Source organism: Miniopterus schreibersii (assembly GCF_964146895.1).
Source record: "Miniopterus schreibersii genome assembly, chromosome: 17".
Lineage (NCBI taxonomy): Eukaryota > Metazoa > Chordata > Mammalia > Chiroptera > Miniopteridae > Miniopterus > Miniopterus schreibersii.
This window is the reverse complement of record NC_138117.1, coordinates 30,190,737-30,207,569: the sequence shown is the minus strand read 5'-3', so window position 1 is coordinate 30,207,569 and position 16,833 is coordinate 30,190,737. Positions and strand designations below refer to the sequence as shown.

Sequence of the window (16,833 nt, the reverse complement as noted above, 5' to 3'; positions counted from 1 at the left end):
ATCATCTGACCTTTTTTCTGCTGTTTATTATGAGTATTTCTAATTTTAACTTTCAATTTTCACCATCTTCCAGTCAATTTGCAACTAAATTATTTCCAGGGTGAGGATACTATCACTGGACAACTGGGTGCAAATACATGTTGAAATGCAATGAAGCTAAACCATTGATTGCTATCAGACCCCGCGTGAATATAGAGTCTGGGCGTAATCTGATTGTATGCTGTGCATGAAGATTTATCTTGACTTTTTTTCAATCCACATACGGTTCATATAAATGAACAAATTGCACCTTATTGCAGAATAACCCAGTTTTAATTTAAAAAGAAGGTCAAGGGTGCTATAGAAACAAAGTAAAGATGAACCAAAAAATATTCTTTTTTTCTATCTTGGATGGAGATGCATGTTTAAACCACATAAACATTTTCAGAAATTTTGAATTCTGGAAGAAATTTAAAAGTAAGCATGACCTTTAAAGTAGAATTTCAATGACATAATGACAATCATGGTAGGCACAGAATAAGTGCTATGTTTTCAAATAATTACACTGATTTCTAGATTTACAAACATTAGTTTTATTTGAATTAGTATATTTGCCCTATATCTACAGATGCTTTGGAGAAATTTAGATTCCTTCTAGATATTTGAAAAAAGAATTGATCACATTTATATTCGAATGAACTTAAATTTGAGAGAGAAATTGATGAATTTCATGACATCAATTAAATACAATCCAAGTATTTGATATCCAAAGATAGGTCAGAAACAGGAATGTTTATTTCATAATTAATTCTGGCATCAAAAAATCAGTTTTTATTTCTCAAAGCAGAATAGACTTTGTACCGTTGTATTTAAAGTATTAAAAATAACTATTCTTAAGATGTCAGATCAAGTTGTATAAAATGATTGTCATTTACATCAGGAATGTCTATCTGTTGCTTTCTCTTTTGAGATTGGAAGATTTTTTTAAAAGTAAAGTTCCGCATTAACAAGGAGGAATGTGCTCCTTTAAGAAATAATACTGTCATATTCCTTTATCATGTTTTTGTGCACATGGTGGAATCAGACGTAACCAAATTATAAGCTTGTCCAGTTCCCTATGCTATCAAAGACTGTCACACGCAAGTCATAAGAGAATATCCGTGACTCTTGTTGCTTGCAGGCCCCCTGGGACATCAGAAATAGAATAAACCTTCCAGAAACTTTCAAACTATTAAATGTATAGCTATGGCCTTATTATCATAAGCATCTATGTTCTAATATTGGTACTATACAGGACCAAAGACATTACTGATTTCAAGCTATAAAACATTTTACTAAAACTGTACTATAGATGGGTATACCTATTTGGTATAATTAATGTTATTTTTACGCTTATTAATATTCATTAACAATGCAGTTGCTTTTGAATTTAGCGACATGTGTGCTGCATCAAGAAAACGAGAGTTAAGTTTTAGAGTCATTTCATAGCCATCGCTGTAACTGCTGGCCAGAGTATTCCAACTACCGTATGTGTCAAGTTCAATATTTTTTGCCCAATTAACTTAGTTAATTAAACCATGATCTTAATGTAAGCTAGGAGCTGTGTAAAGACCATTTTATTTTACATTAAGAAGTTATAAGTAAAGGCTAGACCCCCGCAGCTGTATCTAGGCACCCTGGAAATGCATGCCATTGAGGAGCAGCAGCAAGAATGCTGGGATGGGACAGCACAGGACAGAGACAGGCTCTGAAGGACAGGCAGGCCATGGGGCTTATGTGCAAAATGATGGAGATTAAATTTTATGCCTGTGTGCTTTTCTACTTTTCAAACGGGTGCAATCTCAGGTACTATGGCCTCCCAGGTGACTGACAAGGACTCAACTTTGAGGTCTTCTTCTGAATTGTTTTATTCTAGAAATATATTAAATAAGGGTCAAACAATTTTAGAGAGTTTTGATTAAGTTTTGTGATTACTCATAGGTTATGTCTGCAACTTTATTTGAAATAAACCCTGTTTGATGCCCCAGACAAAATTCTGAAGTGAGATCATAATTCATTTTGTGTTATTAAGGACATCACAATATTCTCAAAAAACAATGTCCTTTAATACCTTGAAACTAAAAAATGAAGTCTGATTACAAATAAGCACTGCCAAACAGACGAACCAATGATTATCTGTCAGTTATGCGATTATTTAACTTGCATGAGATTGCAATACAAAAGTGAAATAATTCATTTCAATTCAGATGCTGCCTACTTGATAATTTTCAGCCCCTAAAATACATAAGGTTGTGAAAACGGTTTATGCTCATAACAAGTGAGGAAAATCCAATAACACATATGTACTCAAAGCAAAACTTGAAAAAAAACAATAAAACAAAACACTGGGTTGTTTTTTAAATATTATTAGGAATCAGTGTGTTAGATAACATTTGAATCCTATAAACCTTGAATACAACAGAAGAGGTTATTCAACTCCAAATAATTCTAAATTATAATTACGAGTACAGTATTCTTTCTAATGAGACTGGAAAGAAAGGATAATTTTAATTGCAATAATGAAGGTTAATTTCCATCTTTCCTCATGTTTACTCCCTTATTAAAAAGTGGTCCCCTTAGCCGTGGCAGAGACATATTACATTTTCAATGCAAATGTATTAATCTGGATAAACTCTATATTAATTCTTGTACTGCACAGAGCTGTAATTTGGATTATAATTAATCTAAAGTGGCACTAGATTTAAATGACAATATAAATGAGGCATTAGGAGGCTTTTCTATTATGAATGAATATTCAACGAACACAACTTGCATATTGCCGAGTCTCATTTTGAAAGCCCCAGGCCTGGAGATTACTGTCTGCAACTCCGCACAACAGCTTACACAAACATGGTCTTTCTAACATGTGTTAATTCCTTCCTGTCTCAAAAATTCGGTGTTAAAGTGGAGCCACACTGCTTTCCCATCTACCACACTAAGATAGTGATTAATTTATAAGTTGGCTCGTATTTTTTGACATTTATAACTGACACAAGGAAGAAACAATATATACAGAAGTGGTTACTCAGCCCTTAGAAATATTTACAAGGGGAAAAAAATCCACGTAATAATTTTTACACCTAATCAGATTCAATTTAGAGGCAGAAAACTTTGTTAAAGGTTCATGTCAGTTGTCAATAGCCAGAACTGTCTTGAAATCTGGGAGGTTTCAAGGCTAAATATTTGCAGCTCGGTAACTGCTTTTAGATGGTTTTAAAGTTCATGTTAACCCTTTAGAGAAACCTGGGGAGGCATTTCTGCAGAGATAAAAACTTGTTTTAAACAACGACTGTTATGCAGTGCTCCGTGTCCTCCCTATGCTCTAGTCCTGTCTAGATGGTACAGTTAGGCACCTAAGAAGGGACAATAACTCATCAGGCCATTAGGGAGTGATGAGCCCATTATTTATGCAAATAAATGAATGTTGCTGGTGGGGACGGAGCGCCAGCGTCTGCGGCGGGTTTCCTCAATGTAAGCTTGGAGCCACTTTCAAGAGGTTCCCAGAATCCGTCCTTTATAGGGGGTTAGGTATTTAAAACCAAGCATAAGGATTACAGGGGCGCTCAGCGAACACCAATGTGCTGTTTGAGAGTTTCACACATTCTTCGGAAGACTGGGAGGGGTGTCCTGTGCAACCTCGGTTGGTATGACCGAGACAGACGCCACCAAACGCAGGTGGATGGGGCCTCGAAGGAGCCTTGACGAGGTCCATCCTAGCAAGTGAATGAACTGACTACCTTGCTATTTCCAACTCTTTTCGAAGAGGTGATGGCACTACCCTTGACCTAAACCGATTGCTAGGTACCTCAAATTCCTTGTCAGTAGCCCCAGGAGCTGGGTTACTAACACACAGCTGTGGCATCTTTTTTCATGTTGCTTTGGGCTCCAGAACAACCTCACACCCTCTTTGTTTAAGTCAAATTAGGATCACATGTTTGCCACGACATCCTCAACGCAAACTGAAGTGGCGCTTTCGGAACACTGGACTCCGAGAGCAACTTGGCATTGAACGGTGCCAGGTGGGAGCAGCCCTTCAGATAATTTTTGAAGGGAATGTAAAACTAAGATGTGCCGAAGGCTGAATTGCAAATGGGGGATAACTCGGGTCTGAATGAACTTGCACATAAAAATGGTCTTCTTTTGCACAGCCCAATGTCTTCATAGTGAAAACGAGCTTCTTTATATGAGGCTGTCACTAGAATCCAAGAAAAGATAGATGACTACCTGAAACTAATAGGCTTGAACCCGTTTCAGCAGTTCTTCTGCTTCAGTGAGTCCAACATAATAAAACTAGGTATAGCGCACAGCAAAAGTAGCCAATGTAATATTTATTCATCGCGACCGTAGATTTCCATCTCATACATACAAAGTATGGATGAAGTCATATATTTGCCAAATCAAACACAGGAAAAGCCTTAGGTATCCGTACCAGATGCTGGCCTAGGGTTTGTTTGTGCACAAGTAAATGTCACGACACGAAGGTTTGTTTTCAAAGACAGTAGCTTTCATTACTGGGATTTGTCTATTCTAGAAGATCAAAATTACCCAGCACCTAATCCCTTTTCAATGATATTTCCTCTTTCTTAGACTGGATCATCTGTAAACTTTTTCACTGGATTTCGTTTGAAATGCCTCAAATAGATGCCCTTAAAAAGGGCAAATTCCTTAGTGTAAGTTATAAAAAAAAAAAAGCGAGAAAAAAATAACATTTATTTTTAGGGTTACGTGATTGGGGTGGGGTGTGCTTGTGATTGAACAAAAAACTTCAAGGGATATCTAATCCTGTGCTTATGAAAAATTAATATGCCATCAGAGGAATCACAAGTATAGCTAAGATTAATGAAAGGCGCTTAAAAAATTACAAGCACACAAACTGATTTGATTAAAAAATAATCTTGCTGGTCGTCCTGTAATATTCTTCAACTTATCCACATCTATTCTGTCAGATGGTTATGATTAAAAATAGGTCAATGGGAGGCTACTGATAGAAGTCACATGCAAAGTGCGCATGCAACGAATAGTACTGGAAATGTTAGACAGTTTAAAATGAATAAAAGCTTTTAATAAGCATGGGGCTGGGGTGAAGGCAGGGCTTCTTTCGGGGAGTGGGGGTAGGGGAAGGAAGGTGAGAGGTTCTAGGGTCTTACCGGGGTCTTTGCTGGAGTTTTTGCCTTCGCTGGGGTCTCTCTCCTTCGTGTCTTTCTCACCCTCCTCGGCGACCGCTGTAGCCTTAATAGGTCCTTCCGCCTCCTCGCTTGGTTCTTCTGTTCAGAAAGGCAGACCAGTCAGTAGGATTGAAATCCCCCCGCACACCAAAAAAATGTGCACTCAAACAACTATGTGACCATTTAAAAAGTTGGCCACTTATGAATCATCTGCAGACATTCATTCTCAAAAAAAGAACATAAATTTATTCAAAAGTTATACTAGAACCTGATGACGGTACCAATGCAAATTATCTCAAGTAACTTCTCTGACATCCATTGAGAACATGGGCCTGTACTGAATTAAAATAAAAGAAATCATTTTAAGTATAGTTGAAGGCAGGAAAGCTGGGAAAACGAGTGTAAGGCAGCCCTGTTGTTACATGGACCCCCCGTTCCATGGACTTGGGTAGATGGCAGAACAAACCAAATTCCGAGAAAAAGTTCTCTGTGACATAATGTGGTAACGACCGGCGAACTGTAAGACAGGTGTTACTCCTGCCTCCAGTCCCTGCACCCCAGAGGAGTTCTTTGGAATTTGCCAAAGTAAGATCTCAAAAGTTCAGTTACACTGGGATTTGTTTTTGCTATAGGGGGAGCTCTACAAGGAGTAGGACATAAGAAGGTCTATTTCTTCTATGACAACCACATCACCCCGCACCTCATTCACGGGTTCACACCAGCTAGATTACATGGAAATCCTCATAGTAACTCAAACCTATTTAATTATTCCGTAAATCTTAGCTATGCCGCTGCCGGTGGGTTAATCTGTTTATGCAGTTAGCCTCTGCGCTGGGTCTGTGCAGCACTAATCCGTGAAAGGCCCACTGTTCTTCATCCTGTGATCATTTGTCTCTCACTGTGCTGATGTCACATTTTAATGAATTTTTAGCAATCTGAGTAATGCCAGATAACCAGACTTGCAACTCCCCACAGCATGCCATGCTGTTTTCACGGCAGCACAAAAAAATAAAAATCATATCCCCCTGTTCAGGTAGGAATTACATACATTAGGAGAAGGGGGTAAAATGGGATTTGAAGCACCGGGCTGCTCAATTTCATAAAATCTTTAATGACCATATAAATTAACCCTGGAAAGGCAAAAGGTCATCGCCACATATGCATACACGGGTCTATTTGCTTTTGATAAGCGGAGCTTTTATGCCGAGAACAGGATACAATTAACCCTTCAATAACCATACAAAACGCTGCTATGGACATTTTAAGTGTCAAGCATTAACTGAAAATTACACACTGCATAAAATTTTCATTGCAAATGCTATAGTGATTGAAAGGGGGAACCGTGGCCCTCTCCACACCCCATGTTTTATTAATAACGTTCTGACAGCAGAATGAAATATCCACCGTCATGTGTAGCAGCTGAGCACACACACGAAATGCTATTGAGCGTCTCCCCTGCCTGCCCCGCGCCGCTACTGTGAGAGCAGGAGGCGACACAGGGGACGGGGCTGGGCTCCGGCGGGCAGCTCCGCAAAGCGGACGGAAAGCACGGACACCTGATAGCCTCGCAGTCGGGGTCTGCTTCCGCTGTGAGTCCTCAGGGGCACCACACGAGTCCGTTTGTTCTAGATTTGCACTCTGCTGCTGAACAAAAGCAGTGGGGAGGTCCTTGTGGAGAAGTCGGTCATCTGAGGGTTTGGGGGGAGTGTCCCTTTCCAGCAAACCCACGTGGACGGTTTACTTTGGGAAGAGAGAATGGACATTCATAGGGCTCCAGCCTGCTTTCACCAGCAGTCATCACTGCTGGTCAAACCCAGGCTGCGTGGGACAGTGGCCGGCTTGGGCCGAGTCTCTGCCAAGTCCACACACGTGACGTGACATCCGGTGGCAGGCCGCGACCTGTGACAGCCCACGGCAATTACTTTCCGGCTCATCCTGGGGAAGGGAGGCCAGACTTCTTTGAGGAGATTTACTGAACCTTTCCCCCAGGGCTGGAAAATGAAGTGTCACCGTGGTGCCGGTGTCCTTATCTTGAGGGGACATAAAATTGTAAGGGCTATCGCAACTCCCATTAATAAAACATGGGGTGTCAGGAGGAGAGAAACAAAATTATGAAAGCACTCCAAGAAAAACTACAGTGCAACCCGGGGCTCACCAGACGGTTTTCCCGGGTCCGATTCTTCATTTGCTAGGATGTGTTTTAAGGGCGAGAGAAATTCCCAGACATGCTCCCCTATACATCACGGCGGTGTCTGACCTCCGCCTGACCCTGGCAACAGTTTGAGAAATCTGAATGCGAACAAAGCCCGTGTCAGCGGCGTGGAGAGGCTGCCATCAGCTTAATCGCAAACAGCAGTTCCGAGGCCGTAACTTCGCCCGGCTCGTCCAAGCCACAGCTCACAACCTCGGGAGGTGGATTTGCCCGCGCGGCCTCTGCTTCTGGGACATTCCTCCCGCCCCCTTTTCTGGTTCTTCCTTTGAAGTAGGCAGGCAATTAGCTCTAATGCTCAAGCAATTCAGACCTGTTTTGTGGTTTCGAAGGCGAGAGCTGTTTATTACAGGTGGGCGCTTTGGAGCCATAGAACTTTGCAAATTTTTAATCATGCAAAAAATAATGAAAGGGTAACTTATATCCACCATAAAGTTTCATATGAGTCCGAAAAAAAGTAAAAAGCTCGCTTTCCTTCTTAAGGAAAGTTTCTGAAATAGAGTTGACATTCATTTTATAAATAGACTTTAGAGTCAGGAGATTAATGTGGAGAAACCACTCTCCCTAGAAAAACTGTACATTGGATTTGGGGTTACGGGAGGAGTGGCTATGTCCTAACTTTCAAGTACCAGTTTCTTCCCCTGTAAAATGCCATAAAGTGTAAGATGCTTTGTAGGAAACAAACAAACAAACAAACAAGAGTAGGACTTTCCAGTTTTCAGACAAATGATAACACATTTTTATTTTTAAATGTTCTGAAATAATACTATAGTCTTATAGAAGTAGAGTACAATTCATTTCCCCTAGCATTTTTACTGTGGCTAAAATGATGGCCTTACAAGCTATTTAGTGTGTACATGTATAAACTATATTTAAAAGAAAAGTTTGGAATGACTAGAGTATTTTCATTTAAAGAATAAAAACTATTAGAAAATCACTATTAATTTACTCTAGAGAATTAGAATACACATTCTGAAGCACATCTCCTCCAGTGATGAACTGATGACCTAAGCCCAGCCAACTGCACTGGCCCCATGGCTTCCTTACACAACGGGCTTGGGAACCCTCTCCTGTGAGTCTTCTAAGGAAAGCATTGCACACCTTTTAGCCCAAGGAGTGAGCATGTAAAGAAGCAGCAGAGGACAGTAACTTGAACATCTTTAGTTTATATACTGAGCATGTCTTCAAAACACCTGGCTTATAAGAATTCTTCTCTAGCCTCCGGCACTGTCTCCCTGTCCAGTCCTACCAACAACCTCCAAATCTATCCTCTGCATGATCTACTTAAATCTACTGAAAATCATTTAGAGACTCACTACAAGGAAAAGTTCAATCTTCTGTACATGGCAAGAATACCTCCGAGATACCTGGTCCTGGTCTACCACTCCAGTCTCATTTTTTCTTTCACTTCCTACCTAGCACTTAATATTAAAAAACAGACAAAGAAAAAAACCAACCCTGACTGGTGTGGCTCAGCTGGTTGAGCACCATCCCATGCACCAAAAGGTTGAAGGTTCGATTCCCGGTCAGGGCACAAGCCCAGGTTGCAGGTTCAGTCTCCCATCCGGGTGCGTGCAAGAGGCAACCGATCAATGTTTCTCTCTCACATCACGTTGATGTTTCTCTCTCTTTCTCTCTCTCTCTCCCTCTCCCTTCCTCTCTTTCTAAAATCACACAAACATATTTTAAAAAACTGCATCATCAGAATCACCTGGAAGACTTCTTAGAAACCAGATTGCTGGGCCCCACCCTGAGTTTCTGAGTCAGTAGATTCAGAGGGAGGCCAATGAACTTATATCTCTGTGTTCCCAGGTGAAGATGCTGCTCCTGGCGCAAGGATCACATTTCATGAACCACTGTTCTAGAAACACGTGACTGTTATTAATGCCACCGTCCTATACATATCATGTTTCCCCGTCTTTTCTAGGACAACTTCTCTCTACTGTATATAAATGTTTGTTTTTCCTTCAAGCCCAACTTGGAAATATCAGTTTCATCATCTGTAAAAATGGAATTAATAATGCCTACCTCATAGGTTTGTTATAAGACAATGTATAAAAATCGGTCAGCCCAGAGCTTAACACAAAATAAGTATTTAAAAATGCTAGCCATGTTATTACTAGTACTATTAATTATTTCTTTCTCCAAAAAGTCTTCCCTGAATCTTGAACTGGGATTAATGTTTCTGAGTAAGATTTTCTTCTTTTTTCTGTACGTGGATTTCACACAAATTACCACAGTATTTGGAAATTATCCATGTACTGCCTATTTTCCTTAATAGCTACACATTTGCTGAAAATAGTGATTATCTTATTTCGCCGTAGTCCTCCTGGAACAGTGCCTGGAATAGAGTAGGCAGGCAATATGGGGTAGCTGAAACATCACATTGAACTTAGGAAGCAAAATTGGAAGGAGAAAAGGAGGCATCCAGACTCTGCCATTCTTCTATTCCCCTTCGGTGAAACTTGAAAAGGAGTATTTGTTGGTTTGGTTTCGCCTGCTTTGGTGTCCTTGCATTTTCTCTTTCTACTAAATCGCATCCATTGTCCAACCCTTCTAGTCTGGCGTCACACCAATTGCTCTTCTCAGAGCCTCCAATGACTTCCATGCTGTGAAATCCAGTGGTCACATCTGTGTCTGCTCAACAGATGTTGTCACACCCTCCTCCTGGGGACCACACTTGACAATCTCTGCTCGAGCATTACCTCTTTTATTTCCTGGATCACATTTACTGCAATCTGAAAACAACTTATTTATTTGTATAGAAATATTGTCTAAAAATCTTACACATGACTTATGCCCAGTAGTCCACAGCACTAATATTTTGAGCAAAGCTGATGACTCCTAGCTTTCTTACTTGGGGTAATGAGGTCTATGGCATGATGTCATCAAGTGAAATGGAGAAAAAGAGAAGAAATGGTTTTTGCAGAAAAGAGAAGTTCAATTTGGAATTGGTTATATTTGACTTCCCTGTAGAACATCTCCATGGAAATATGCAAAAGGCATGGGAACATATAGCTTCTCAGAGAGACTGAGGTGAAGCTGGAGATTTTGTAAACAAAAACAATAAAGAAATGTGTTGACAGGGAGTGGTAGCTTTTTAGTTTCACATTTTTTGTCATAGTCTTGACTTTGCCTTATTATTTCCCATGAGGTCATTCATGAAATATTTTCATTGATTTGAGATGGGGAAGGCAAATTGGGCTCACGCTGTTTTATCTTAAATATGCTGTCTAGTTTTCTAGGAAAAAATAGCATATACAATAAAAAAGTTTTCATGAGACATGCATAGGTGAAGGCAAAGTCTGAATAATTTTTTAAAGAGGGAAATCCTGACTTTATATTGCAGGAATGTTTTCACTTGCAAAACTGTGTGTGTTTTTTAAAGTATTTCAATACCCCATTATGAATGCGAAGGACTTTTTATAATCATTTTTTGTTCTATATAACACATTATTATTCCAATTGTATAAATCAGGGAACTGGGATCATGTTTATATAGCAGAAATAAATGAGGTGTGTTGTAGCAACATGGGTGAGTTTCCTCTTAAATTATCTGAATATAATGCAGCTAACAAGGCCTGGCTGCCATTTTTTAACATACACATACACACACAAAGCACAGGGAATAGTAAATGTGTTGACACGGCTACACAAAATCCAATCAACCCATTAATTGCCAAAAATAACTCCACCAACCAGGTTGTTTTAATTGTGTAAAAATAATATCTGGCTTACTGGCTTATCCTTTGTATAAAACTGACCACTTTGGTGAAACTTCATAGCATATAAATGCGGATGTGAGAAATTACCCAGCAGATGTTCCTCATTCTTTAAGAAGTCACTTTACATGTGCATCCAAATATATGGATCTATTTGCTTTTGCTGTTAACTCATTTGAATAAGGGATCTGACCAGATCCAAATGGAGCAGTTCCAAAGATCCATGTATTACATAAATGATGAGAGTAGCAACTGTAACTCATTAAGGACAGGCAGACACAATTTTGAGAAGAAACAGACCAATTACCTGAGGTTGCTCTCAGCTGCTGCTCCGTCAGGTCATCCTCACAAGTCCTGGCTCCCAAAGAGGCAGATTCTGCAGAGAACATCAGAGTGACAGGTGATCAGCTCTGCAGTCATAGTCAATATCACAGGAACCTCAATTTGGCTTTCAATGAGATAAGCATCCTGCGGGGCTCAGGGGAGCCTCAGGCACACCTTACATTCTAGTGAGCAGTGGTCAGCAAGATGAATCCAGACAGGGGTGAACTTAGATTGAATTCTAAATGATCAGCAGCACACCACGAACACAGTGTAGATCAAACATGGAAGCAGGAAAATCTCATACTGATTTTTACCTCCTGGATATCTGGCCAAGCCTACATTATAGGGTTATGCGTTAGAATGGCAATGACACATTACATAAATTATGAGCTTACTTCTACTTCTCTGTCAAAGTAGCAAAGCAACAACAAGAAAAACACTAAAAAAACCCTCAATATATGGGAGACCCTCAATATATGTGAGACCAAAGCCAAAACAATCACTAAAGGAAACCTGAAGAATATGTCCACATCATCACTAAACCCAAATCTTTTATTTGAGCTCCAGAGCAGAGTGCCAACAATGGTCTGATTTGCTAAACTCAGCCCCAAACACAAGTCATGATTTTCATCCAACTCCATGCTTCCTTTGCATTTGCTATTGTAGAGAAATCTAGAAAAAACAACTAGACCTCAGAAATCATCTTCAACACCTCATTCATTCTCTCCACTGAGTCACCACAAGCTCTTGGTTCAATTTTACAATGGCCCCTATCACATGTGTTTCTCTGTTCCTCCGACATCCTCTCATTCCTGACAATTTCAATAGCCTCTACAGCATTCTCCCCCCCTTGAATTCATTGTCTTTCCAAACTAATCTCATAATATCTCAAGAGCAATCTTTCAAGAATACAGAATGGTGTGTGTACAAATCGTGGCTCCACCACTTTCTAGGTATGGGACCTTAGGTATATCACTTTACTTCTTTAAGGCTCAATTCCCTCCATTGTAAAATGCAGCTATAATTGTAGAAATAATCAGCAATTGCAAGAGAAAATAATACAAATGTGATATGGTCTTCCAAATAAGAAAAGGCTAAATCGCATTGAGAGATTTAAAAAAGTGGTCACACAACTCTTACACTGACAAAGACACTCATGTTCATCTAATATTTCTAGCAATAGCATCACTGGTTGATTCTGATGGCTTTAATTAAACAAATAATTAACCTTGAAAATAGAAGTGCACACCAAGGCACTATTACTGCATTTACTAATTGTTTTTCCTGCTATGTACGAAACCTTTGGCCTTTGGTAGCAGTCTATTTAAAAATAAGACAATCATTATGAATACTCGGTGTCCTCCCGCCAACAACCAAAAACACTTTTCTTGTAACTATCTCTTACATTTGTCTTGACAGGAAGATTTTATCTCTGCTCAGTCCTTGCTTATAAATCCAACAACAGCTCCCAAACAGATCATGGCATTGATGTCCATCCAATATGTTACTCAAGAAGCCCACCGTCTTCCTCATGGCCTCTCGTGTCTTTATGCCTCGATCAACGTTGTCCCTTGTATTTTTTGAATGTAGTTTTGTTTTCTCACATTAAACTCTTATTGTTTCCTCAAAACTCAAAGCCAGTGTCGCCTCCCCCATGCTCCCATAACAATTAGCTTATACATATGTGGCAGGAATTAGTGTCTGTTTCTGGTATAATTGAAAGAGCTTTGAATTTAAAGCCCCAGGGCTCTAGGACATTTTATAATATTCTCATCTTGAGATTCATCTGTTTTAGGATATAGGGTGTATATATGTTTCAGCACTTACTGTGAGGTATTGAGGTGAATTTTTACATGATCCATGAATAGTTCCCCAATTAATTGTGAATTCCTCTAATTTTCTTTCTTTTTTTTCTTTTTTTTTAAATCCTCACTTGAGGATATGTTTTTGTTGATTATTTTGAGAGAGGGGAATGGAGAGAGAGAGAGAAACATCATCAGTGTGTGAGAGAAACATTGATCGGTTGCCTCTTATATGTGTCCTGACCGGGGATCAAACCCTCAACCTTTTGGTGCATGAGATGACACTCCAACCGACTGAGCCACACCAGCCAGACCAAAACATTTTTGTCTTCACAGATTCGTAGCTAAAGACAGAGTGAGGCATATCAAAGTCATGTAGGACACTTTAATTCAAAATACTAATCTACACACTAAATCCTGAAACATGAATACAGGAAAGACACTAATTCCTTTCATATATATATGAATATGTGCATAAAGCCATTTCTTTCCCAATATTCTAGCAAAAAATAAACAATTTATCAAAGAACTCTTAAATAGACAAGCTCAAATAGATATTAGTACTTCAGTGAGGTAGACCAAATGACTGCTATCCTTAAAAATACATGAAAATAAAATAAAACGAGGACCTGCTAGGTACTGTGATAGCTATTCATGTAAAAGCAGGCATGTATTCCTCACAATCAAACCATGAGGCATTTATTAATCCTTAGTTTACAAGGACACCGGGGCCCAGAGAGGTTGCGGTAACTCACTCTGTCCTCAGGTCTCCACGTGTGACCCCGACAGAGCTGGGCACAAACCCCGAGTGGCCGGGTATAAAAGTCTGTGAAATCTGGGATGGGTGCAGTTGGAATAACACAATATTTAGGAGCCTAGACAGGTTTCCTATCTTTGTGAAGGTCAGAAACCAAGTAGAAAAAAGAAAAAAACAAAGCAACTGTTCACTGGTCCTGCGAAAGTTCTGCTCTTTCACAAAAGATTTACATCCTTTGAATATAAAATGTAAACAAATAATAGTTTGGTGCCACATGGAAATCATTTCATTTGAGAGTGATTTAAGGATATGTACAAAATGTCAAAACTAGAAACTGTTATTTAACTTCACAAATTAGGTCACATGACACTGGAGTCGGCCCCAATGAGAGTGACTCGTGCAAGAAATTTCATAAATGAATGTCGATCAGTATGCCAGGGAATTTTTTAAGATCCTCAGCAGTGTTTCTCCCTTTATACAAATGATAACATATTTTAATAAAGGAGCTTTTGGCTTATCAAACAAACTGGTTAACCTACACTTCTCTGCCTGCGTAAAATGAACTGTGTAAAACCTGGCAAAGACACACAGCGTCTTTCAATATTTCCCTCTCATAATTGCTCTGTAATAACAAATCTGACTGCTGTTAACACGGTCTGTCCCTTTCGAGGGTGATTTAATTAGATTACTAATTTGTGTTCTCTAGCACCTGACCTTTCTGGTTTAATACTATTAAAAATAATACCACTGACAATTTATCTAGTATTCTCCTCTATTCTGTCAATTGGGTGATGATCACAGATTTGAAAATGGTACCAAATTACTCTATTTTGATTTGCACAATGTGGGCCGCGTTCTTCTGTGGAGCAGTGTATCGATCATCACCATCACCATCGTCAACAACGACGTTTTACAGAGGACTCGCTCCGTGCCAGGAGTGACTGGTACCCTTCACGTCATTAGGACACCCTGACCAACTGGGGGAGCTATGATCTGAACCCACGCAGGTTATTGAAGGGATAATTCCCTTAACCACAATGACATCACTGAGCCAAATATTTAAAATCCTAAAAGTCGCCCTCCTCTTAATTCTGCAATTATTCCTCATGTTCATTTTTCTCATTTGGCCTGAATTTGCTAACCGCCTATGCCCTTAGCCTAACCCAAATGGTTCCATCTCCCAAGACAACACTTAAAACCTAAATGCTGCGGGTTCCTCTTCTCTTTAATTGATGAGAATGGAAGTTCTCACAGCTAACTCTCATTTCCTTGTACTACGACATCCCCTCATAAACTCTCCATCTAATTTCTCCTCTCACCTTTCCCTTCCCTTCATGAATAATGTTTATTCTGGTAAGTAAACTGATGCCTAATTAAGATCAGGCATCTGATCTTAGTTCAAAATTCAAGCTCTCATCTTTCAAATCTTTTCCCCCTGCTAATTGGAATAATATTGTTTCAAAAAACTATAATTGCTACAAATCTGATGGTCAGGGAAAGATCTGGAATTTTTATTTTCTAAAACAGTCTAGATACATTAACAGAATTCTAAGTTTAAGGTTGCTTGTTGTGTTTGGGGAATAAACGTAATCTAATCTGCACTTGATGATTGCAACAGCCATGTGCTTTTTATATTCTTATCAGCAAAATTTGGGAAGCATTTGGCACAAGTTCAGTAGAAAATGGAATTTTTAAAACAATAGGTGAATGTTTAAGCTGCCAAGTATTGTACTAGGACAGCATTTGCCTACAGATCTCTCCTGTCTCACCCCCTACCACTGACTTGTTAGTGGATGAAACAATAAGGCGTTTCACTATTTTTAGCAAGACGTTTAGCACATAAAATAAAATATATACAGCCAAACTGAGTAAATATTAAACTAACTGGCTTAAAGTGATAAAGAGAAAGAGAAACATTTTCTGTATCTTACGTAACATTGCTCTTAGTTCCACTTCACTTTCATCCATTTAAAAAAAAGTAGATGATGACCCCAATTTTTACTTTTTAATTGGAAAATAAGACAAAATTCTAAGAGTCCACAAGTTTCAACAAGGCTCCTGGGCCCCTCTCATCTCCCTTCCGAGCCCCTCCCACCTCTAGAGCAGCTCTGTGACTCATCCTAAAAGGATATTTTACAGACTATGAACACAAAGGAGAAGGTATTTGCAGCTCTCTAAATTTCAAAATAATCGTGAACATTTGTTGGAAACCTGTTAAGTGCTAAACATGTAACATGTATTTCATTACTCAACCTTTGCAGTAAATCTATAACAGAAAACCATTGCTTTTGTGGAAGAGATGAGGTATCAAAGGTCAGACATTTTAAGTAATTTTTTCCAAAGGGACAGAGCAGCAGAGGTAGGATTTGGACTGAGTCTGTCTGGCTCCAAAAGCTCTGTGCTCTCCTCTGAACAATGCTGCCTCCAGGCAGCCCCCAGGACTCCTGGGCCAGGAAGTATAAAAACTTTGTATTTCCTACTTCCTAAAACAAACAAACAAACAAACAAACAAAACCAGCTCAAACTCCTTCAAAGCAAATCCATCATAACAACGTCAATATTTAGAAGAACACATCGAATTCAACATGTATTACTAATGTGGTAGTTCACATTTTGACAAAGACCTCTGAACTGGCTTTTGCACTGCAAAAGCAAGGCCTGTTTTCAGATGAAGCAAGTTTGCAATTAAATATGGTTTCAAGTGATCTTTGCCATCCTTTCCCTAGGTGGATACAAAGAGGGCTCTTCTAAAAAGCGGAGCAACTCAGCATGCTACCGAATGGTTTTGAGTAACCAAGCAACATCATCTTTGTGGACCTGCCGTGCTTTCTCTTAA

The 16,833-nt window shown here is 39.4% G+C and overlaps 1 protein-coding gene across 5 annotated transcripts in view; it reads right to left on the bottom strand.

Annotated features, from left to right (window-relative positions):
* Positions 1–16,833, bottom strand: part of ZFHX4 (zinc finger homeobox 4) — a 173,829-nt gene that overhangs the window by 19,046 nt on the left and 137,950 nt on the right. For all 5 annotated transcript variants that reach the window (XM_081116657.1, XM_081116653.1, XM_081116655.1 and 2 more), the window contains 2 exons: positions 11,422–11,490; positions 5,166–5,282 (listed from right to left, as the gene is read on the bottom strand). In XM_081116657.1, coding sequence (XP_080972783.1) covers positions 5,166–5,282; positions 11,422–11,490 — 186 coding nt within the window. The remainder of the gene's footprint in view (positions 1–5,165; positions 5,283–11,421; positions 11,491–16,833) is intronic.